The sequence below is a fragment of the Narcine bancroftii genome, chromosome 3, assembly GCF_036971445.1.
Source record: "Narcine bancroftii isolate sNarBan1 chromosome 3, sNarBan1.hap1, whole genome shotgun sequence".
NCBI lineage: Eukaryota > Metazoa > Chordata > Chondrichthyes > Torpediniformes > Narcinidae > Narcine > Narcine bancroftii.
Genome location: NC_091471.1, coordinates 111,272,976 through 111,299,172, shown reverse-complemented (window position 1 = coordinate 111,299,172; position 26,197 = coordinate 111,272,976). Strand labels below are relative to the sequence as shown.

At 40.1% G+C, this 26,197-nt stretch overlaps 1 protein-coding gene across 40 annotated transcripts in view; it reads right to left on the bottom strand.

Moving 5' to 3' along the window:
• Positions 1 to 26,197, bottom strand: part of rbm47 (RNA binding motif protein 47) — a 365,648-nt gene that overhangs the window by 16,815 nt on the left and 322,636 nt on the right. For 38 of the 40 annotated variants that reach the window (XM_069924838.1, XM_069924841.1, XM_069924842.1 and 35 more), the window contains one exon: positions 2,099 to 3,246. In XM_069924838.1, the coding sequence (XP_069780939.1) occupies positions 2,099 to 3,215 (1,117 nt within the window). In that variant the 5' untranslated portion in view covers positions 3,216 to 3,246. Of the gene's footprint in view, positions 1 to 2,098; positions 3,247 to 17,359; positions 17,382 to 26,197 lie in introns of those variants that run through there. The other 2 variants (XM_069924870.1, XM_069924880.1) reach the window with 1 other exon arrangement.

Below are 26,197 nucleotides of genomic sequence, written 5' to 3'. Positions count from 1 at the left end.
AAAGAGAACTTTTGTAGAAGTATCATAATTTTTCCTGGCGATATGCTGAACAGGAGTTATTAAACAATCTGTTTGAAATGAAATATTTTACAAACAGTACCCAGTTGACCTTGAAAGGTGAAGGGTAAGTCATAAACCAAGGTTTAAAAATTTAAAAGGTAAACTTCAAGTGGACAACAACATAAATTGGACAGCATTGTTACCAGAACCAAAAAGCAGGATTTAAATTTTTTTTTAGAGATACAGCAGGGTAACAGATTCTTCAGGCCTGCACCAGGTGTCACCCAAATACACCAGTGTGACTAATTAACTTCATAACCCATAAGTCTTTGGAATGTAGGGGAAAACCAGAGACCCCATAAGAAATCCACGTGAACACAGGGAAAACATTCAAATTCCTTGCAGACAGTACATGATTCAAACCAAAGTTGCTGGCGCTGTAATAGCATTGCACTAATGGTATACTAAACTACCGTAACAATTCAAGACATGTAAATGATAAAAGTTTGATTTGTGTAATTGAGCAACCACTGCCAATAAATAAATAGCTTCAAGCTAAAAAGGCTTGAAAATTGCAAGGAAAAACAAATTCCTGCTGTCTATGATTATAAACATAAACATCCACATGAGCTGGTGTCTTAAAAAAGCAGCTTCTATCCTCAAAGACCCCCACCACCCAGGCCATGCCCTCTTCATTCTGCCAACACTGGGGAAAAGGTACAAGAACCGAAAGATTAGCCCTCAACAGCACAAGGACAGCTTCTCCCCGCTGCCATCAGATTCCTGAATAACCAGTGAGCCAAAGACATTGCCTCACTTTTCATGCTCTATTAATGTTATTATTTTATTTATAGTAATGTCTTAAGATGGTTATAATATGTACGTTTACACTATGATGCTGCAGCAAAACATCAAATTTCATGATTTGTTCATGAAACCTGATTCTGAAGCAATAAGCAATAAGCAAGTACCGAGAGATACAAAACAATAGTATGAAAATAATCTTCGAGCAGTCAAAACTAATAATAAAAAGTTGCATTGTGCCCTTTAGAAATTACATTCATATTCTAAAATATATTTGGGAAAACAGAAGAACATTTTAATTAGTTCCCAGGGATCGGGAACAACCCCTTCCAACAGAAACAGTTCTTCATTCTCCAGTAACTGAAAAGCATTAAAAAATGGAGAAGGTGGAAATGTGAAGTAAAAAAAACTTGCTGATTTTCCCCAGTATTTTCTGTTTATATATTCCCTCACTGAATTGCCCTGTTGAGATTTATGCCACAAACATTTTAAAATTGGGAAAGTTGCAAAATGGGTTGCAATGCATCATTGTTTGCTTTCTGACAATCCACAAAGTTTAAACAATAGAGGCTCAAACTACTTAGACTTGGCATTTAACAGCATCACATTTGTTAAATCTCCTGTCTTGGCTGTCACAATAACTAGAAATTGAATATGACTGATTAAAAACTGACTGAGACTGCAAGGTCACAGGCTGAATATACTGTGGCAAGCAACTCATTCTGCAACTTCCTTCAAGCCTCTCCACCGTATGCAAGTTAGAATTGTGGATGAGCATAGGGCTAAAAACATTTAAGAAACTGAATATCAATCAGGAAAAAGCAGCCTGTTGGATTGACAATCTACCCAACCATTGGAAACATTCTCCACCACTGGTGTACAGTTCCATCTTGCTTTTGGCAGTCTTGATTGACAGAGGAAATTTTTAAGCTGCTAAATGGGGGCTGTGAATTGAGCAACAAAATAAACAAAATTGTCAAAGTATCTTCCAAACATATGACCATGAACAGCTCAAAGGACAAGGACAGCAAGCACCAAGGGAACCCTATATCTTCCAAGTAACTGCCTTTTTAGCCGCCATATATCATGAATTTTTCACCTTTGCTGGACAAAATTCTGGAACTCCTTCCTGAAAAATGACTGTTTTTAAATCACATACAGCAGTGGTTCAAAATGCAGTTTTCCACCATTACCTTCTCAAGAGCATAAAATACTGGTTTTGATGGCAATTCCCCCAAGAGAGAATCATAAACAACTTTCATCTCAAAATATTCAATTTAAGCATTTTACTGACCTTTAGCAAAATACTCTCTGTTGGGACCAATCAATGTGTTGTAGGGATAACCATAATAAGCTAGTGCATAGGGGTCACAGGAGTATACGATGTTTGCTTGTGGTGTTTCTGTTGGTCCACCTTTTGCAGCCTTCTGGTAACGACTGTATTGCTCTTTGTCTACAGGCTTGGCCAGGGTTACCTCAATGTAGGAGCCTTCGAGGTCAGTTCCATTTAATTTCTCCATGGCAAGGACTGCATCATCTCTTGTACTGAAGTGAACGAAAGCATAATCACGGATTTTCTTTACTCGTTCCACACATCCAGGGTTGAACTGGCTAAAGACCTTTTTTATTGTGTCCTCCATGGTTTCAATCATCAGATTTCTCACATATAGAATTTTAACTGTTTCCATTACATCTTCATCAACGTCAATCTCTGGCTCAGCCCAGTCAACCGCAATTTGATGACCCCACAGCTGAATTCTTCCAGGCATCAGCTTCCTCCGTGCCATGGCAGCTGCCCGGTGGCTTTCATATTCGACAAATGCAAACCCTCGGTTCTTCATCTTGTCAGCTGCACTGGCGTACACGATCACATCTAATACTCCTTCAGTGACTTTAGAAATCTCTTCTAAAATCTCTTCTCTTTTTTTCATCTTTGGAATCCCCCCAATGAAAAGTCTGCAGTTATCCACACTGCTGCAAACACCCAGCAACCTCCCCGGACGAATCTCATAATTGTTCAGCTCTCGGACTGCTCTTTTGGCTTCATGCTTGGCTGTGAACATGACGAAGGCGTAGCCGCGGTTTTTACCATCGAAGTCCATCATCAAGCGCATTTCATACATTCGTCCCACAGACTCAAAAATAGGAACCAGCTCATCTTCATAAACATCACGAGGAATCTTCCCAATAAAAACCTCGCAACCACGGGGAGGCGGGTGACCTTCCCACCCAGGAGGAGGACCACCATATTTTCGTTGGCCATTTTCTTGGATCATTGAGTAGCCTGTACGTTCCATTAGTGCAAGCAGGGTTGATTCATTGGGGGCACCAGCAACTCCTTCAATGGTTTTAGTTGAAGACATGTTGCAGGGATCTGTGCTCATCATGGTGTTGGAGTCTTCAGCTGTCATTCTGTCCAAACCATTCAAATTGTGCTCAGACCTGAAAAGACAGGAGAGAAAACATCAGTTGGATTGGGGACAATTAAAGAAAAATGGTTCTCATAAAGCAACTATTGCATCTTGAAAATGAATTAGTCAGAGATAAAGTTTTATATAAAAATGTTCTACAAACATGCCAATTTGCTTTATTGATTTGCCTCACTGGCAAAAAAAATATTTGGTAGCAAAATCGGACAGATACATTCTTGTCAGCAAAAGAAATATCCTCAACAAAAGATGGGAGTTGTTCTATTTGTCTTCTAATGAATTTTTAAGTGGCCCAATACAACACTAGCCCCTGGGCCCTTAGCCAATAAGCAAATGTAATAGGAAGATGACAATTGCTTTGCATTGTGCTCTGCTAAGGGATCAAGTGTAGTGATGCATAATGTTTGTGGAACATAATGTGGGACAAAGTATAATTTTGATTAAATCTGGGCAGAGGAGAAATTTTAATTTAACCATTAGGCAGAGGATTTGGCTTCCTATTTTTCACTGCCAGGTATACATTTATGATCATTTCAATGGATATTAAAAAAGGCAAGATAGAATTGTATGGCCAATATATTGCATGGTGATGTGAAAACACACCTCAATACTTTACATCGAGTTTTGGGTATAATCAAATGATTATACTGATATTCTGACCAAAGATCAATTTCATTGAAAATACAAGATGCCTTGCTGCTGAGTGCAAGTAAAAGCTGTCCCAAAGAGTCAATGTATTCAATGGAATCTGACAATCTATGTGGGATCAGTGGCATGGCAGCAAGTGAAATTGGGCTGATCCCACCAATCAGATTAATTCTCACAGACAACCAAACAGAAAGCGAAAGTGCAAATTATAATTCATTTTAAACATTAAAGATATATACAAGAAATCAAACAGCAGCTCAGACACCAACTGCCATGGGCCTGTTCTCCACAATTTTGGTTCATCTGAATTTATCTCTGCCAAACCCAAAAGGCTGATTGTGCTAATCTAGAGGATCCTGAAATCCAGCAACAAAGTACTGAGAGGCAACAGGAATGTACTGGGGAAATGTGGATGGGCAGAACATGCCCTGCCTATAATATTCCCCTGTCTTTTACAGAAAGCAAACCCCTTTTCTCTAACATTTGCCAGTGGTTAACATTTTAAATAAACAAATATAAACCAAAATACACAAATCATTCAATTTTTTAAGCAAAGCAGTATTAAAAAAGCACTTTTCTTTCCAATAGTCTTAAAATTTCAATCGAAATCAATGCACCCATATGTCCTGGGCTAATTTACCACAGGATCCGAGAACAGATTCCACAGGGAATTATTCTTGGTTGTTAAATGAAGCTCCAAAACCCAGAAACTACACTGAGAAATGCTAGCAATTTGATGTGGAACCACCACTCCTCAGCAAAATTAGGCTGCTTTAAAAATTGTAGATTTTTTTTTAAACAAGTGAAGGAATTAACACACAGTTGTTCAGAAGGAATTGTGACTTAATAGCACTGTGAATGATTCAGTTACAGTTCATTCAATAATGCCAAATACTTTTGATTATTTTATGAAAAGAATAACATCTAACAAGTTGAAAAATTTCTAACAGTCCCTGTGAAGATAGGAACAGCTTATGAATGTGCAGGTGATTAATGACAGCAAATTCTGGGATTTCTGTGGTGAATTACAAATGATGGCACATGGAGTGGATACCACTTTTACTCAGAGGACAAATGCTGTTAGTTCTGCCCTCATTGCAACAATAGGCCAAGATGTTTAGGGGGAATACCAATACTAAAGAGAAATACACCATTATAAAAGAGAAAGGCACCATTATAAAAGAGAAAGGCACCATTATAAAAGAGAAAGGCACCATTATAAAAGAGAAAGGCACCATTATAAAAGAGAAATGCATCATTATAAAAAAGAAATGCACCATTATAAAAAAGAAATGCACCATTATAAAAGAGAAAGGGACCATTATAAAAGAGAAAGGCACCATTATAAAAGAGAAAGGCACCATTATAAAAGAGAAAGGCACCATTATAAAAGAGAAAGGCACCATTATAAAAGAGAAATGCATCATTATAAAAAAGAAATGCACCATTATAAAAAAGAAATGCACCATTATAAAAGAGAAAGGGACCATTATAAAAGAGAAAGGCACCATTATAAAAGAGAAAGGCACCATTATAAAAGAGAAAGGCACCATTATAAAAGAGAAAGGCACCATTATAAAAGAGAAATGCATCATTATAAAAAAGAAATGCACCATTATAAAAAAGAAATGCACCATATAAAAGAGAAACGCACCATTATAAAAGAGAAAGGCGCCATTATAAAAGAGAAATGCGCCATTATAAAAAAGAAATGCGCCATTATAAAAAAGAAATGCGCCATTATAAAAAAGAAATGTGCCATGATAAAAAAGAAATGCGCCATTATAAAAGAGAAAGGCACCATTATAAAAGAGAAATGAGCCATTATAAAAAAGAAATGCGCCATTATAAAAAAGAAATGCGCCATTAAAAAAAAGAAATGCGCCATTATAAAAAAGAAATGCGCCATTATAAAAAAGAAATGCGCCATTATAAAAAAGAAATGCGCCATTTAAAAAAACCCCTGAAAATACAGTGTTAAAAGTGATTATCCAAAACATTACATGGTTCAGATTTCAACACATTTGTCTTCAATTACCCAAATCAAATAAGCTACTTTAATGAAAATACTTTAACTGTGCATATATTGATCTTTTTTTCCTTTGGCTTGGCTTCGCGGACGAAGATTTATGGAGGGGGTAAAAAGTCCACGTCAGCTGCAGGCTCGTTTGTGGCTGACAAGTCCGATGCGGGACAGGCAGACACGGTTGCAGCGGTTGCAGGGGAAAATTGGTTGGTTGGGGTTGGGTGTTGGGTTTTTCCTCCTTTGCCTTTTGTCAGTGAGGTGGGCTCTGCGGTCTTCTTCAAAGGAGGTTGCTGCCCGCCAAACTGTGAGGCGCCAAGATGCACGGTTTGAGGCGTTATCAGCCCACTGGCGGTGGTCAATGTGGCAGGCACCAAGAGATTTCTTTAGGCAGTCCTTGTACCTTTTCTTTGGTGCACCTCTGTCACGGTGTCCAGTGGAGAGCTCGCCATATAACACGATCTTGGGAAGGCGATGGTCCTCCATTCTGGAGACGTGACCCATCCAGCGCAGCTGGATCTTCAGCAGCGTGGACTCGATGCTGTCGACCTCTGCCATCTCGAGTACTTCGACGTTAGGGATGAAAGCGCTCCAATGGATGTTGAGGATGGAGCGGAGACAACGCTGGTGGAAGCGTTCTAGGAGCCGTAGGTGGTGCCGGTAGAGGACCCATGATTCGGAGCCGAACTGGAGTGTGGGTATGACAACGGTTCTGTATACGCTTATCTTTGTGAGGTTTTTCAGTTGGTTGTTTTTCCAGACTCTTTTGTGTAGTCTTCCAAAGGCGCTATTTGCCTTGGCGAGTCTGTTGTCTATCTCATTGTCGATCCTTGCATCTGATGAAATGGTGCAGCCGAGATAGGTAAACTGGTTGACCGTTTTGAGTTTTGTGTGCCCGATGGAGATGTGGGGGGGCTGGTAGTCATGGTGGGGAGCTGGCTGATGGAGGACCTCAGTTTTCTTCAGGCTGACTTCCAGGCCAAACATTTTGGCAGTTTCCGCAAAGCAGGACGTCAAGCGCTGAAGAGCTGGCTCTGAATGGGCAACTAAAGCGGCATCGTCTGCAAAGAGTAGTTCACGGACAAGTTTCTCTTGTGTCTTGGTGTGAGCTTGCAGGCGCCTCAGATTGAAGAGACTGCCATCCGTGCGGTACCGGATGTAAACAGCGTCTTCATTGTTGGGGTCTTTCATGGCTTGGTTCAGCATCATGCTGAAGAAGATTGAAAAGAGGGTTGGTGCGAGAACACAGCCTTGCTTCACGCCATTGTTAATGGAGAAGGGTTCAGAGAGCTCATTGCTGTATCTGACCCGACCTTGTTGGTTATCGATATTGATCTTTATAATTGGGTCAATGCACTAAAGATGATAACCTTTTTATCAATTACTTTTAACTACTGAAGACCACGTAGTACAAAATTATGTTAGCAAAACTAGAAACTAACAGAAAATCTGAATAGTTTTTGTATGCTGAGCGATCTGCCTGGAATGAAACTCAGGAGATTGAATAACACAAAATTTCATGTTAACTTCATTTTGTTTCACTAGTGCAATAGTGTCAAAAGATTTTAAAAAGTTTAAAGTACAGGCAATTAAAGCCATTGTGGGCAATGATTTTCATATACATTTTTAAGATCAGTATCTGTCTTCTACAATACTTAATATAAATCACATACTTTCTAAATCCTAAACTGTTTGTTCTCATATCAAGTTGTACAGGGGTAACCCTGTGTTCTTTGGGTACACACAATAGTTTATGAAATGAATTGTAGAGAAGGCCAGTTTTAATATTTTTAACTTTTTCAGGTCACATTTATAGCTAACCAACAGAGGTCAGTAATATAGTCCCAAATCTATTCTACATTTCATACTAAATTTCATATGGAGAAAGACAGATGAACCATAATAAATAAGATCCCTGTTGAGTTACCTACATGGACTAACAAAGTCTAAGGTTAAATCATTTGTGGCAGTTCAGTAAACTACTTGGTTAAACTGGTAGTAAGTAACAACAGATGGCATGGACAGTTATATATTTATTCAGCTATGTTAATTTCCATGTTGGGTGAAGACAGTATTGGCTTGGTATGACAATTATTTTTACACTACAGGAGATGCATCTTCAGATTAGTTTTAAAAAACTTTGAAGGCATTGGATAAACAAATGGAAATACTGTAGTGGATTGTGTGTGAGCAAAGCGAAAAAAACTGAGGCAGCAGGCTGTGAGCTCATTAAGCACAGCTGATTTACTTTGATTAACTTTAAAGTTCACACTGCCTATCAAAAAGTGTCATCGGTTGGAGTAACTGAATGGACTTTATGCAACTTGTCCGTGAACTACTCTTTGCAGATGATGCCGCTTTAGTTGCCCATTCAGAGCCAGCTCTTCAGCGCTTGACGTCCTGCTTTGCGGAAACTGCCAAAATGTTTGGCCTGGAAGTCAGCCTGAAGAAAACTGAGGTCCTCCATCAGCCAGCTCCCCACCATGACTACCAGCCCCCCCACATCTCCATCGGGCACACAAAACTCAAAACGGTCAACCAGTTTACCTATCTCGGCTGCACCATTTCATCAGATGCAAGGATCGACAATGAGATAGACAACAGACTCGCCAAGGCAAATAGCGCCTTTGGAAGACTACACAAAAGAGTCTGGAAAAACAACCAACTGAAAAACCTCACAAAGATAAGCGTATACAGAGCCGTTGTCGTACCCACACTCCTGTTCGGCTCCGAATCATGGGTCCTCTACCGGCACCACCTACGGCTCCTAGAACGCTTCCACCAGCGTTGTCTCCGCTCCATCCTCAACATCCATTGGAGCGTTCACACCCCTAACGTCGAGGTACTCGAGATGGCAGAGGTCGACAGCATCGAGTCCACGCTGCTGAAGATCCAGCTGCGCTGGATGGGTCACGTCTCCAGAATGGAGGACCATCGCCTTCCCAAGATCGTATTATATGGCGAGCTCTCCACTGGCCACCGTGACAGAGGTGCACCAAAGAAAAGGTACAAGGACTGCCTAAAGAAATCTCTTGGTGCCTGCCACATTGACCACCGCCAGTGGGCTGATAATGCCTCAAACCGTGCATCTTGGCGCCTCACAGTTTGGCGGGCAGCAGCCTCCTTTGAAGAAGACCGCAGAGCCCACCTCACTGACAAAAGGCAAAGGAGGAAAAACCCAACACCCAACCCCAACCAACCAATTTTCCCTTGCAACCGCTGCAATCGTGTCTGCCTGTCCCGCATCGGACTGGTCAGCCACAAACGAGCCTGCAGCTGACGTGGACTTTTTTACCCCCTCCATAAATCTTCGTCCGCGAAGCCAAGCCAAAGAAGAAGAAAGAATAATTTTTGTTTTAGGATCAAAAAGTTTAGATAGTGTTGATAGGATATTGTGATCTTAAACCTCCAGTAGTTATTTACATAGACACAAAAGTACTATCAATGAACCTTTACAAAACTGTTGGTTATGTAGAATCACAAATGTTAAACGCTTCCACCAGCGTTGTCTCCGCTCCATCCTCAACATCCATTGGAGCGCTTTCATCCCTAACGTCGAAGTACTCGAGATGGCAGAGGTCGACAGCATCGAGTCCACGCTGCTGAAGATCCAGCTGCGCTGGATGGGTCACGTCTCCAGAATGGAGGACCATCGCCTTCCCAAGATCGTGTTATATGGCGAGCTCTCCACTGGACACCGTGACAGAGGTGCACCAAAGAAAAGGTACAAGGATTGCCTAAAGAAATCTCTTGGTGCCTGCCACATTGACCACCGCCAGTGGGCTGATAACGCCTCAAACCGTGCATCTTGGCGCCTCACAGTTTGGCGGGCAACTCACTGACAAAAGGCAAAGGAGGAAAAACCCAACACCCAACCCCAACCAACCAATTTTCCACTGCAACCGTGTCTGCCTGTCCCGCATCGGACTTGTCAGCCACAAACGAGCCTGCAGCTGACGTGGACTTTTTACCCCCTCCATAAATCTTCGTCCGCGAAGCCAAGCCAAAGAGAAAAGAAACCCAATGCAATTAAAAATTTGCTCTCAGTTCCCTATCCTACCAATTATCCATCAACCTTTCATCTGCTCAAAAGTGGTCTTCCAGTTCTCAGTATTTCCACTCAATAACTCCTGGTACAAGGTCACAAAAGTGAAAATTCAACCTCAGCGGACCCAACATCTATATTGTAATTAGACTCTCATTCATTGATGCCAGGTGGTTTGATTAGATGTCATTTGATGGGAATATCACATGATCAACCTTTCAGGAATTCCTCCAATCAAGTTAGCAAATGTTGAGTGAAATTGCAATAAGTCTTTTGGTTCAATATTGTATACCATTAATGCATCACTGTATATTTTTCTGTCTTTTTAGCTACATAAATAGTGTAAGCTTCTTATTGATTGTAATTCTCAAAGCTGGAAAGCATACAATTTGATGCCTGAACTTATTTCCATTTCACAAAAGCTTGTACAGTAAAATCCCCATTATCCAGAATTCAAGCAATTGGCAGCCTCAAGCAACCATCAAAAAACTGTGGAAAATCAATCAGTAAAAAATACAAAAGTTTTAAATTAGCACCCCCGAGTGGTTTGTTCAGCAATCACACAACACATAGTTTCAGGCAACCAGAAAATTCACTTATCCAGCATCTAACAATTGCCATAGGAGCCGGATACCGATGGTTTTACTGTACTGTCAAATTAATTAAATTACAGGAAGTAATGGGATTATTTTAAACCCCAGAATAGGTAATTGTCATGTATACTGAGATACAGTGAAGAACATAATTTTGCATGCTATCCAGACAAGTTAACCTCGATATAGAACAGCAGGTTGTGCAAGAATAAAAATAAAATAATAAAACAATTGTAACAATAAATTAAAAGTACATGGTATAGTATTAAATAGAAAAACTACAGTTAAATAGTGCAAGACATTATACTAATAGATCCATTGAAGAGTCTGAAAGTAGCAGGAAAAAAAGTGTCCTCAAACATGGAGGTGCGTGCTTTCAAAGGAAAAGATGAAGTCATCAGTTTGTCAGGATTGACAAGATAGTCTAAATGGCCTCATTCCCTACAGTGTGTTACCATAATACTATGTACAGTGTATGAGTCACCCAAAAAAATCCAGCTGAGGATAGACTGGGTGGGCTCGAATAAAGTTGTCTCTTATTTTTTTAAAATTTAAAATAACAAAATAATGGTGAGAATATTCTCTATAATTAAAGATTCAGCATCTCACATAGTTTTTTTTATTGAAACTATGTTGACCTCATAGCATTCTTTATTTTGGCATTGCTTCTTTTAAGTGGGAATCTGGTACACAGTCTGGGAGAGCAAATCAAATTGCAGGTTATTCTGATATTGTGGATTGACTTTTAAATTGTAGCTTCTTTTGATGCAACAGGTTACATTGACTAATGTATGAAGTATTCCATAAACATCGGACCAAGCTGTGAACATTGATGGGTGCTTTGACCACTGAAATCTCCACTAATTCACAACCCATATGTGTTCTACATCTAAAATCTCTAGATAGCATTCAGGATACTAGGCCAAACTCTTTAGCTCAATGCAGCCTGAGTCCATTTCTATTATTTTAAGAGGCCAGTGAACCCAATGCAATCTACCATTTAATTTTGGGATTTTGGATAGTCCATTTAGATTAGCACCAACATCGAGAACAATTACTAAATGGACAAAAGAGATGATGTGCAACATTCTGTAATAAAATATCATTCTGCAAGAGAAACAAAAGTGCTAAAAATGGATTTATGTTGCATCTCCTGTAACCTAAGAGTCTTCCATAAAATCTTACAATATTTTTGAAGAGTAATCATTATTGCAACATAGAAAGCGTAACAGTCCCAACTATGCTGGGAAATGATGGCATTTGGTGCTGATCGTAAAAAAAGATGCTCAAGGATTTAAAGATTTCTGTGGTACGGATTTCAAATTTGTGATGTTGTTTGGTGTCCTATGCTAATTCTTGGATATCACCAGCAGCGGGACAGTCATTAAGCAAGCTGAGCTCATTTAAAAAATGTTTTACTAGGTCAAAATGATAGAAATGTACAAAAAGGATTAAAATATTCTAAATTTTAAATATTAATTATGTTTAAAGTTATGGAATTTTGAAATAATTTTACCATTAAATATTTTGGGCTGAAAAAGTTGGTGAACAGTGACTGTTGTTTTAGGCCAAAATTAAAAATCGATTTTTAGTGGTTTCAGTCAACCACTAAAGTTCCCTACAGTTCACAGATTTCTCCATAGATGCAGTCTGGCACCTTGAGTTCCTCCAGTCACTTGCTTTTTGTACTAGGTTCCAGCATCTGCAGTCACCTTGTCTACATTGGTTTTTATAGATTACCCTGGAGAAATTTGCAAAATAGTATGTATACTGGAACAAAATAAAAACTGACTGCATCATTTAGATTTCTATTTATAATTCCTCATGTGTACATTTTTGAGGTTTCTGTGCAAATTCCAAGTGTGGCGAAATACCTTTACAGCATCTGTGATCGGGACGAGGGTTCGAATCCCACGTTGTCTGTAAGAAGTTTATACATTCTCCCATGTCTGCGTGGGTTTTCCCTGGAGCCTCCAGTTTCATCCCACCATTTGAAATGTACCGGGGGTGTAGGTTAATTGGATGTAAATTTGGCGGCATGGACTCGTGGGCCAAAATGGCCTGTTACGGTACTGTATGTCTACATTTTTTTAAATTAAAAATTACTGCCTCACATTTACTTCTGACTTTAACCTGTGGTTTTGTTTGTTATGATACTATGTCTGGGCTCAGTCAGGTTTTCCCTCATTCAATATTGATTTATATGTCATCCATATTCATCAAAATCAGTATTCTTGATAGTTGGAGTGAAAAGGTTTGATCACAGTTATTTTTACATCTTTAGCAGATGTGTTTAACTGTCAAAAGAGTGAAAAAGGACACATTTGCAAGCAGTACTAAAGGCAAGTCACATGCCCAAAAAGACACATCTTCAATGTTGCCACATCTATGTGTCTTTTGTTCAACAAACAAAAATGTCAGCCATCACAATTCATGTAGTGAAAAATCTAATGATAAAGGATGACAACAAACCTCACTGTTTCTAATATGTTTGATTTACTCAGTCTATCCTTTAATTTGGGATTGGGGGGGGGAGATGTTCTGGGAGGGTCATATGACCTCTCTAACAGGCAAGAAATCGGAAGTGAACTTACCTGCCAATCAAGGGTTAGATCTGCCCATCTGTGAGGCTGATGTATGATTGGCCCTTGAAGGTCACATGGACAGGTCCTGCTTTGAAAAATCTCAGCACATTAAGTCTATTAAGTCTTTCTTTTTTTTCTCTCTCTCTGTCCCTGTGACCATTGCTGGGTTCTAAGCTGTGAGCGATGGGCAGCCCTGGAGGGCTGTCTACAATGGGCCTATCCCAAAACCTGACCAGCGGTGACACTGGAGACCAGGTCCATGTGCATGTACTCTTTTAGTTACACAGTATACTGTGTCTGTGGGAGGTAGGCCCTGTAGGTTTAACCCTCGTTTATTTGTGTACTTGTATATCGTGCCTGTGGGTGGTAGGCCCTGTAGGTTTAACCCTCGTTTATTTGTGTACTTGTATATCGTGCCTGTGGGTGGTAGGCCCTGTAGGTTTAACCCTCGTTTATTTGTGTACTTGTATATCGTGCCTGTGGGTGGTAGGCCCTGAAGGTTTAACCCTTGTTTATTTGTGTACTTGTATATCGTGCCTGTGGGTGGTAGGCCCTGTAGGTTTAACCCTCGTTTATTTGTGTACTTGTACATCGTGCCTGTGGGTGGTAGGCCCTGTAGGTTTAACCCTCGTTTATTTGTGTACTTGTATATCGTGCCTGTGGGTGGTAGGCCCTGTAGGTTTAACCCTCGTTTATTTGTGTACTTGTATATCGTGCCTGTGGGTGGTAGGCCCTGTAGGTTTAACCCTCGTTTATTTGTGTACTTGTATATCGTGCCTGTGGGTGGTAGGCCCTGTAGGTTTAACCCTTGTTTATTTGTGTACTTGTATATCGTGCCTGTGGGTGGTAGGCCCTGTAGGTTTAACCCTTGTTTATTTGTGTACTTGTATATCGTGCCTGTGGGTGGTAGGCCCTGTAGGTTTAACCCTCGTTTATTTGTGTACTTGTATATCGTGCCTGTGGGTGGTAGGCCCTGTAGGTTTAACCCTCGTTTATTTGTGTACTTGTATATCGTGCCTGTGGGTGGTAGGCCCTGTAGGTTTAACCCTCGTTTATTTGTGTACTTGTATATCGTGCCTGTGGGTGGTAGGCCCCGTAGGTTTAACCCTCGTTTATTTGTGTAGCCTTTGGAAGACTACACAAAAGAGTCTGGAAAAACAACCAACTGAAAAACCTCACAAAGATAAGCGTATACAGAGCCGTTGTCATACCCACACTCCTGTTCGGCTCCGAATCATGGGTCCTCTACCGGCACCACCTACGGCTCCTAGAACGCTTCCACCAGCGTTGTCTCCGCTCCATCCTCAACATCCATTGGAGCGCTCACACCCCTAACGTCGAGGTACTCGAGATGGCAGAGGTCGACAGCATCGAGTCCACGCTGCTGAAGATCCAGCTGCGCTGGATGGGTCACGTCTCCAGAATGGAGGACCATCGCCTTCCCAAGATCATATTATATGGCGAGCTCTCCACTGGCCACCGTGACAGAGGTGCACCAAAGAAAAGGTACAAGGACTGCCTAAAGAAATCTCTTGGTGCCTGCCACATTGACCACCGCCAGTGGGCTGATAACGCCTCAAACCGTGCATCTTGGCGCCTCACAGTTTGGCGGGCAGCAGCCTCCTTTGAAGAAGACCGCAGAGCCCACCTCACTGACAAAAGGCAAAGGAGGAAAAACCCAACACCCAACCCCAACCAACCAATTTTCCCTTGCAACCGCTGCAATCGTGTCTGCCTGTCCCGCATCGGACTGGTCAGCCACAAACGAGCCAGCAGCTGACGTGGACTTTTTACCCCCTCCATAAATCTTCGTCCGCGAAGCCAAGCCAAAGAAAAATTTGTGTACTTGTATATCGTGCCTGTGGGTGGTAGGCCCTGTAGGTTTAACCCTCGTTTATTTGTGTACTTGTATATCGTGCCTGTGGGTGGTAGGCCCTGTAGGTTTAACCCTCGTTTATTTGTGTACTTGTATATCGTGCCTGTGGGTGGTAGGCCCTGTAGGTTTAACCCTCGTTTATTTGTGTACTTGTATATCGTGCCTGTGGGTGGTAGGCCCTGTAGGTTTAACCCTCGTTTATTTGTGTACTTGTATATCGTGCCTGTGGGTGGTAGGCCCTGTAGGTTTAATCCTCTTTCACGAATGGGCATTGTGATTGCATAGCAGTTATTTACTTGGTATGGTGGCTTCGGAGAAATAGCTTGGAGGTCAATCCACAGGACCATATGAATGGCAGAGAGGATCACTGGAGTCTTCCTCCACTTATCAATATGATCTACCAGGATTGTTGTCTGGAGGACATGCAAAATCATTGAGAAGCCCTTCCACTCTACACACAGCATCTTCCAGCTGCTCCCATCGGGGAAGAGATACATGAGTATCAGAACCAGCACCTCCAGGCTGAGGAACAGCTTCTTCCCATGAGCGGTGAGAATGCTGAACAACCAAAGGAATTGCTCATACTAACCCTCCAAGACTCTCCTATTCATGAAACAATATTTATTAGTTTGTATAGATGAAATACTTTCCCTGCATATGTATTGTTTGTCTGGATGTGTGTTATGTCTGGTTGTGTGTCCACATATTTTGCACTGAGGACTAGAGAATGCTGTTTCATCAGGTTCTACTTGTAAAATCAGATGACAATAAACTAGACTTAGACTTCCACCCAATGTGTAGGTGTAGTTATTTGTGTAGTATTGTGTGTCTACGGCTCCTAGAACGCTTCCGTCAGCACTGTCTCCACTCCATCCTCAACATTCATTGGAATGACTTCATCACCAACATCAAAGTACTCCAGCTGCCAGAGTCCGCAAGCATCGAATCCATGCTGCTGAAGACCCAACTGCGCTGGGTGGGTCACGTCTCCAGAATGGAGGACCATCGCCTTCCCAAGATCGTGTTCTATGGTGACCTCTCCACTGGCCACCGAGACAGAGGTGCACCAAAGAAGAGGTACAAGGACTGCTTAAAGAAATCTCTTGGTGCCTGCCACATTGACCACCGCCAGTGGGCTGATATCGCCTCCAACCGTGCATCTTGGCGCCTCACAGTTCGACGGGCAGCAACCCCCTTTGAAGAAGACTGCAGAGCCACCTCACTGACAAAAGACAAAGGAGGAAAAACCTAACACCCAACCCCAACCCACCAATTTTCCCTTGCAACCGCTGCAACCGAGCCTGCCTGTCCCACATCGGACTTGTCAGTTACCCACGAGCCTGCAGCAGACTTGGACATACCCCTCCATAAATCTTCGTCCGCGAAGCCAAGCCAAAGATTGTGTATGTGAGCGTGTGCCCTTTTGTGCATTCCCCTGTGCATAAATAAATAAAGATCACCATTTGTTACTATCTTATGTTCAGCCTTGATTCTCTTTGAATCCATCAAACCTATTCTATACACATTTTCTGTTTCACAACATGTGCTCCTTAATTGACAAGGTACATCTTACTTTAGGGTGGTTGAAAGGGACAGATTATCTGTTAAATACCAGTGTGAGGTTTTTAAATCTAGAAAACCTATGGAGATTAACCTGCAGATGGAAACAAAATCTTTGAAGTAACTTGTTTGCAGGATTTTACCAATATATTTAAACCCCCTTCATTATATCTCCATTAAAATTAATACAGGTTAAGATGCAAAAAAAGTCTCTGTATTTCCAATGAGATTTTCTCAGTTTCCTGCTGTTCCTCCAGTAGATTTTAATGGAGGGTCGAGATACATTTTATGCACCCATTTTATGCAAATATGTGGATTTGCTGATTCTCACTAAAATTACAACATGAAGGTTGGGAAAACCTCAGAATTGCAGGGTCATTAATTTATACATAAAGCAGGGAGTTAAACATTATTACAAAGGTCACTGTTGGAAGATCAACTTTATAAATATCACATTAAAGCCAAGAAAATTCAAACAATAGTCAGTGTGTGCCTGTTCCAAAAAGGAAATTGATATTAAAATATTTTTAATTGTAATTCAATCATTGCCCATGATTCCAAGTGCCAGATATTGAGGTGGTACACTATCTACTTAAAACATTTAACAGCCCCATTTTTTACTGTTTGCTGAACCACATTGATATTAATGATAATCAATTAATGTCATATATAATTACAAAAGCACCAAAATTCTGACTTCCTGCAGCTAAATAGGTATTTCATTAAAAAACAATAGTATACATTATATTAAAATAGATGGGATATTGAATACAAAAGATAGATAATAAATATTCACCGTTGCCATTGTGCAAGGAAAAAGATGATGTTACAGTAGAGAAGACAGTCTTCTTGTGGTGTTGGAGCAGTCCATGATAAGTGTAACAGTCTATCAGATTCAAGTGCCTGATAGCAGTTGGAAAGAAACTGCTTATAATGGGCTCAGGAAATAAAGTACTGTACTCTCTCCATACACGGAGGGGTGGAGTTTATAGATTTGAGGCCTGTTGAGGTTGGTGATCAAAATGAGAGAAAATGGGACTCTCCAGTAAAATAATCTCAAAACTACTTGCATGGTTGGTGGCATGGTTGGCAAAGCAGTTAGTGCAACGCTGTTACAGTACCAGCAATCGGAACAGGAGCTCGAATCCTGTGCTGTCTGTAAGGAGTTTGTACTTTCTCCCCATGTCTGCATGTGTTTTTCCTGGGGGCTCCGGTTTCCTCCCACCATTCAAAATGAACTGAGGATTGTAGGTTAATTGGGTGTAAGTGGGTGGCACAGGCTCATGGGCCAAAAGGGCCTGTTACCGTGCTGTATATCTAAATGTAGAAATTTAAATTTAAAATGTATTTAATTTAAAAAAAATAATTTAATTAAGTGAAGTTAAGAAGTTGCACTCTCACCTTCATCCCCTTATAGTAAGGGACACCTGTGCATTCCCCTCCAAAATAAGTGCACTAGAGTTTGTATTCAAGAATGCTTTTCATATAGCTCTCCAACTATCTAATATGTAACAGTCTACAAGGCAACCTTGCAAGTCAAAGGCAACAATGCCTCCCTCTGGACAGACTGAACATCTTCTATGCATGGTTCGATGAGAAGAACATGCTGACACCAAAGAAAGCTCTGTGTCCCCCAGATGAATAGGCCCCCTACATAGCCTTGACCAAGATGAAGAAAACCCTATCCAAGGTGAACCCAGAAAAGGCAGCATGACCAGACAATATACCTGGTCGGTTACTAAAGGACTCTGAAGACCAACTAACAGAAATTCTTGTGTACATCTTCAACATGTCATTGCAGAAGTCCATTGCCCATGGGTTTCAAGACAGCCATCATTATCCTGGTACCAAAGAGGAAGACAGTAACAGGTCTCGATGACCACCGCCCAGTGCCACTGATCTCCACCATTATGAAATGCTTTGAGCATCTGATGATAGTATACATTAAAGTGCTCCTCCCACAGACATTGGACCTGTTTCAATTTGCCTACAAAGAGAATGATGATGCTATGGCTTTTCCATCCACTCTATCCTGTCCCTCCTTGAGAATGATACCTCATACACCTGGCTGCTGTTCAGCTCAGCATTTAATACGATAATAACCCAGAAGCTTGTGGAGAAGCTATCCTCACTGGGACTCAACATGCCTCTCTGTAACTGGATTCTGGACTTCCTAACAAAAAGAGCACAGTCTGTCTGGGTTGGCACCATTATGCTGAATACTGGTGCACCTCAGGGTGTGTGCTCAGCCTTCTCTTGTTCATGCTACTGACCCGCGACTACAATGCCAGATTTAGATTTAGCGTATCAAATTTGCAGATGACACGACAGTTGTTGGTCTTATCAGCAACACCAATGAATCATACCCCAGAGAGGAGGTGGAAAATCTCGTGTAATGGTGTGAGAATAACAACTTGAGTCTCAACATGGATAAGACAAAGGAAATGATTGTGGTCTTCAGAAGGACCAGTAACGACCAACCTCCATTACACATTAATAACTCGGTAGTGGAGAGACCTACCCTGACACATATCTCCTTACTTATCAGGAAGATGCAACAGTGACTGCACTTGCTGAGAAGATTAAGGCTGGCAAACCTTCTACAGGAGCTCTATCGAGAGCATCCTGGTTGGCTGCATCATGGTTGCTGTAGAGCATCAGATCGGAGGTCAATCCACAGGACCATAAAAGCGGCAGAGAGGAGCACTGGGGTCTCCCTCCCCTCCATCAACATGATTTACCGGAATCATTGTCTAAAAATGGCTTGTAAAGTCAGTGAGGACTACTGTTACCTTGCATGCAGCATCTTCCAGCTACTCCCGTTGGAAAAGAGATATAGGAGAATCAGAGCCAAAACCAGCAGGCTGAGAAACAGCTTCTTCCCATGGTCAATGAGATTGCTAAATGGCTGATGAACTGCTCTTACAAACCCTCCGTGACTCTACTATTTTTTTTAACAATAATATTTATTTATTTTAATATTTTGTATATCTGTGTACTGTGCATCTACATTGTTTGTCTGTATGTGTGTTATGTCTGTATGTGCATTTGCAGTGTTTTATACTGAGGTCCAGAGAATGCTCTTTCATTGGATTGTACTTGTACAACCACAAGATAAATGAACTTGAACTCCAAATTCATTGTGCTACCTCACTTAATTATTCCTCACATACTTATATCCTACATCGCTTGTACTCTGGTATTTTCTCTTATCAGGAATACATGGCATGCATTTTGAAAGATCTGAGTATGTTTAAAATGATCTGTTTATTCATTCAGACACTTAAGAAACACGAGAAAAATCTTAAACTTTTTGATCTATGCAAAGTCAACAATAAGAAACTGTAGTTTTACAACACTTTCAACATAGAAAAAAGTTCAGGACTGTCCACAAACATAATTTCATCCTTAGCCAGGAACTGTGAATTTTTGATTTTGTTAATGTAGCAAATACCATTTACTAGTCAAAAGTTGAGTCAAAAGCTTTTAAGAAGCAGATTTAAAGTGAAGTGGTAAGTGTTTTGAGGTTCTGGGAGGAAATTTCAGAGTTGAGGGCCTTGGCAAATGAGGAATGGCTGGCTTCCAATTGTACTGTGATTAAAAGCAGGGATGTTCAAGTGACCAGAACTGGAGGAAAGGGCAGAGGAAGCCACAACAACATGAGTTAATTGAGCCAAATGGACTGTTTCTGTTCCACATGATCTTCTGTGACTCAATATCCTTGATTAAATCAGTCAGCTATGGATTTTGTTTCAAGTTGCTTACTGAAAATTGTTGCAGCAGTTTGTGTCCAAACAGACCAAGCATCATCATGGCTCACTTGGGAATAGTGACTGTTCTTTTAATAGGCATGATATGAGAAGGCCACAGCAATAGAAACAGCATCTTCAGATTTGGCAAAAAAAAAGGTACAAAGTTGGCAAGGATAAAAAATTTAATTCTTTAATGTAAATACGTTATGTAAGAATTCACTATATGCAAGTAACATAGGACATGGATTTTCCATTTGCAATAAACAGAATTCACTATCAAATTAGTCCTTCTCTTTTACAGGAAAGTTCAAATAATATTTGCATTAAGTTTCAAGATTATAACACCTGAAGTGAAGAATGGAACATACTCTATATCCCCATAAACTGCATTGTTCCTATTTCTGTAGGAAGATTATTCATTGTGCCTTTAATGTCACAAATCAAAGTACAGGAAATGTTACAAATGTCACATTTTGGCAGAATTGCTACATTTAAGTGATGATTGATTTCTTAAGTAAATGGTATTTGCTACATTAACAAAATCAAAAATTCACAGTTCCTGGTTGATAGTTAAAATCCCACAAGCTTTAGTCATCAAATTATTCTGATGTTAATAAGAATAATATTTAATTTTTTATAATGCCATGTTGAGGAGATTTTTTGGTTCTGCCTATGAGTATCCAATCCTAATAGTACTGTGGTGGATACACACCTGTTCATAATCCCACTCAATTAAAGGTTTTGCATTGTTCTGAAGAGATTAATTACCCCAGCTCCCTTGCTCTGTGTGTAAAAGAGAGCAAGTATAAAGGAAATAATAGATTTGGCATAGGACTAATGCTCAAGACTAGATGATTAAGTGTATTGTCTGGCTGTATCATGGTCTGGTATTGGGACACCAATACCCCTGAGTGCAAAGCCCTCTAAAAGGTAGTGGACACAGCTCAGGACATCACAGGCAAAACCCTCCCCACCATCGAGTAAATCTACAGGGAATGCTACCATCGGAGAGCAGCAGCAATCATCAAGGATCTGTTCTCACTGCTGCCATTAGGAAAGGGGTATAGGTGCCACAAGATTTGCACCACCAGTTCAGGAATAGCTGCTTACCCCTCAATCATCAGACTCCTCAACAACAATCTCAATCAGGGGCCCATTTATGGACTCTTACTTGTGCAGTTTATTGATTTTTTAAAAATTCTCTCTGTACTGCACAGTTGGTTTGATTACATTTGTTATCTGTTTATAGTTCTTTGTTTACATGTATATACCATGTTCAGTTTTTTTTGCACTGCCAATAAGTGGTAATTCTGCCTTGCCCACAGAAAAAGAACCTCAGGGTCATATGTAATGTCATATATGTACTCTGACAATAAATCTGAAATCTTTGAGCATTAGATTTGGTATCCTAAGATACTGGACCCTTAGATGAAAGTGGTAACACAGTATGTCAGATATACCCAAGTGGTCTTTGCAATGCTAGCAGCTGTCTATCACCAAAGGATACTATGTATCTCATAATGACTTCAAAAGGCTAATAGCAGTCATCAAACTGAGGTTTCAGAGTAGGTCCTTCCTGCCTTACCAGGGAGTGCACCATTTGGGGATAACAGTGCTTTAAATGTCTGTTTGTTGAGGATTTGTGCAAAAAAGGTAGGGCTAGGACATAAAATAATTTGAAGATGAACATGAGAATTATTAATAAAAACAAAAAAATACTGGAGAATCTCAGCAGGTCTCGTAACGTCCACAGATATATATATATACACACATATATACACACACATATATATATATATATATATACACACACACATATATATATATATACACACACACACACACACACACACACATATATATATATATATATATACACACACACACATATATATATTTATATATATATGATGTCTTGGGCCTGAGCTCTTCTTCAAGGTATGAGCAGAAGGCACTTGAGGGAGAAGGCTGAAAAGTGGTTGGGGGGGGGGGGGGCGTGCATGGAGGAGCAAAGGCCAATAGATAAAAGACGATAGGAGGACATTGATTGGAGGAGGGGGTGGCACTGTGAATCCAGATCTGGAGAAAGGAGACAGAGGAAAAGGGAAAATGAGAGAGAAACAGAGCTAGAGGATGGGAGAAACAGGAATGGGGAAGGGGAGAGATGGGGGGGGGGGGGGCAAAAGGAAACTGGAGGTCAATGTTAATGCTAGCTGATTGGAGGGGGCCCAGGAAGAATATATGTTCTTCCTCCAATTTGCAAGTGGTCTTAATCTCGCAGTGCATGAGATCATAGTAAGACATGCTGGCAGGGGAATGGGATGGGGAAATGAAATGGGTTGTCACTGGAAGATCTCCGCTATTGCAGCAGACAGAGTGAAGATAAAGGTTTTTCACTGATTGGGTATGAGTTCAGGTCAGTTAGTAGAGGTATGCATGTTTTGATATGTATTAGGATAGAGGATACAAAGATTTGAATGTCCACCCACATGTAGAATGGAGGACAAGATGCCAGAACCCTGGAATAATCACATCAAAAAGCGATAAAATCATTAATGGGTTTTCAGAACAAATGGCTTGATCAGAGGTTGAGGCAGTCACTATATTAAATGTTGAAGTCAATGAACTATATCATGAAGTAGATATGGGCTGAAGCCAAATTTTGGGTCATGTGAAAAGATAAGTTTGCAAACAGTCCGATTTAGAGAAAAGGAAGGGAACAGATATACTGAATGTTGAAAAAAATTACTGACAACATGGTGATGACTGAGATTTGAGGAAGGTGATCAAGAAGGATATCATGAGCATAGAGTAGAACTTAATGACTTAAATTTTGAGGATGTCACTGAGAAAAGGCCTACAGACCAAAAATAGTCATGTCCAGGAATAATTTCAACAACAGAGGGGCAACATTATTTAATGGACCCTTACATTACAATTCTTATGGTATTGTCATGATATAACACTTAGTAATAATGTTAAGGATTCAGGGAGGCTGCCAAATAGATTTACTGCAATGCACCAGGCATACATTTTAATTTTAAAACAATTACAACATGGGAGAAGCTGATTCTGGACACTAAGACCCGTGCCACCCAATTGCACCAATTAACCTACATTTTTGGAAGATGGGAGGAAACCGAAGCACCTGGGGAAAACCTATGCTGACAAAGGCAAGAACGTATCCCTCCCCTCCTTTAATTTGTTTGGGTGCCTGCCTACATTTTCCTCACACCTTGATGAAAGGCTCAAGCCCAAAGAATTGCTTGTGCACCTTTATCTTTGTTATATAAAGTACATTGTATGACATGCTGAGTTTCTCCAACAGTGTATTTTTACGGAAGAATGCACAAACTTCTTATAGACAGTGCCGGATTCCAATCTAGATTGCTGGTTTTGTAATAGTGTTGTGCTAACCACAATGTCAACTGTGCTGACCAGAAGATAAAGGAAATATGGAGAGACTAGAGAAACTGGAGTAGTTCTCCTTACAGCAGAAAAAATTAAGGGGCAATTTAATGAAGGGTTCAAAATGGAGAAATGTCTTAAGAGATTGGGTGAAACTGTTTCGACCAAAAGTTTCCATCCATGATTGTGGCCAGGCACAATTCAAATACTGTCAACATATTTGTCAATGAACCAACAGTCATCGGCAGAATCACAGATGGCAAAGAGGAAGCGAACAGAATGGAGATGCATCAGCAAGTTGAATAGTGTCACAACAACAACCTTGCACTCACTGTGAGCAAAATCAAGGAGTTGATTGTGGACTTCAGGAGGGGGAGATCATGGGAATACGAACCAGTCCTCATTGAGGGGTCAGCAGTGGAAAAGGTTAAGAACTTTAACATCTTTGAATGTCCTAGGGCATCCATGTTGATTCAATCATGAAGAAGGCTCACCAGTAGCTATACATTGTTAAGAATTTGAGATTTGGTATGTCACCTGAGACTCTTGAAAACTTCTACAGATGTACGATGGAGAGCATTCTGACTGGTTGCATCACTGTCAGGTATGGAGGTACCAATGTACAGGAAAAAAAAACTACAGAGAGCTGTGAACTCAGCCAGCACCATCATGAGCATCAGTCTTCACTCCATCGAGGACATCTACAAAAACGGTGTTACCTCTATCCTCAAGGACCCTCACCACCCAGGCCATGCTCTCTTCACTCTGCTACCATTGGGTTAAAGGTACAGGAGCCTAAAGATGAGCACTCAGTGGCACAAAGACAGCTTCTTTCCCTCTGCCATCTGATTTCTGAATGGACAATGAACCATAGATACTACCTCACATTCTCTTATTTTTGCACTAATTTATTTATTTTTAAATGTAATTTTATAGCAATATTTGCACTGTAACGCTGCTGAAAACCAATTAATTTCATGAAAACAAATTCTGATTATATTTTGATAATATTGAACACTTATTAAGCTTTTAAAGTTAACTGTCAAACACACCTATACAAGCTAGTAACTCTTTTTAGAGACTGTCGACCTGTCTAATGAGTACCTAGCACCAAGGAAACCTAAGGCAACATTACGTTACTGATTAACCAGTGGTACCACAGTTTGACTTGCACAAATCAAAGTCTTCTATTGCCTGAAAGCCCCAATCTGGAGAAACTGATGCAACAGTCATATCCATAAACATTGTTAAATCTGGAATGGTAGAGATACAAAGTAAAACAACTTGTACTGATCTTTGGAGCAGGCCTGGCCCTTTGGAACTTTGGAAGTAAATGAGAAATTAGGCAATCTGATTTACCGCTGGGTAAAAATGCTCATTGACGTCTTAATAGAGTTAATAATTTAAAGGGAAAACAATGAACAAAATGGTTGTGAGAACCTAACTTTATTAAAGAACAATATCACATAAACACTTTAATAATATTATGAATAATATCTACCACAAACGCTTCATAGAAACATCTGCTTACATATTCTCAGATGCTGTTTTGAAAAATTACAATATGCTGAAAATGAGTAAGATCTTAATTTTCTCAGAACTGAAACTTAACTAAAAAAAAGTTAGATAAACTTATTGACATAGATCATCAATTACCTTTGAAAGACTAGAATTGTATCATTCACTTACTCCCATATAAAATTAATTATTGTATCACCTGATATACAATATTTATGGATGCCAGTCATTTTGGTTAAACACTTTAAACCACTTAGCTTTTAACAAAGGCAAATTAATTTAAAAAAAAATAAAATACGTGGGTAAATCTCTGGCGATTTTCAGTGCTGATCAGAGAACAGCCATACTCTTCAACTGAATTAAAGAGGTTCTTTACAGAAAAAAATGAATAATTTCATTTATCATTAACCTTGTAACACAATGATATTGAAGGAAAATGACTAATAACTAAATTAATGACAAAGCTTTCATTTAATTTACCTCAAAAAAATAAAATGGTAAAGACAATGTCTGCTTTACCTTAACTTTTCCTCTCCCTTATATAGGGATACCACTATTGCCTAAGCCAAAGAGAGCAGCCTTTTTCTCCAGATCACAAGAGTTATTAAATTCCCTTATACTGTACTGTGTTTATTTATTGTCCCCAGTTAGTAAGGTCCTGGGATCATTTGCTGAGGGCAACCGGAAAAAAATATTGGTGAATGGGGCAGGCTTCAAACTAACTGCTGCCTAGATTCATTGGAAAGTTAGTGGTAACCCAAAACTATAATTCATGGAAATCAGAATGCACTGAGTCAAACCTTGTCGAATTAGAAAGAAGATTTTAAGCACAATATAATTACATAAGGATCACTTTTGCAAATGATAAAGGAGAGAGTTAATCACGTGTAAACAACCTTTCCCTAATGTACACAATGCAAGGTAACATTTTGTAGAATCCAATAAGAAAGATTATT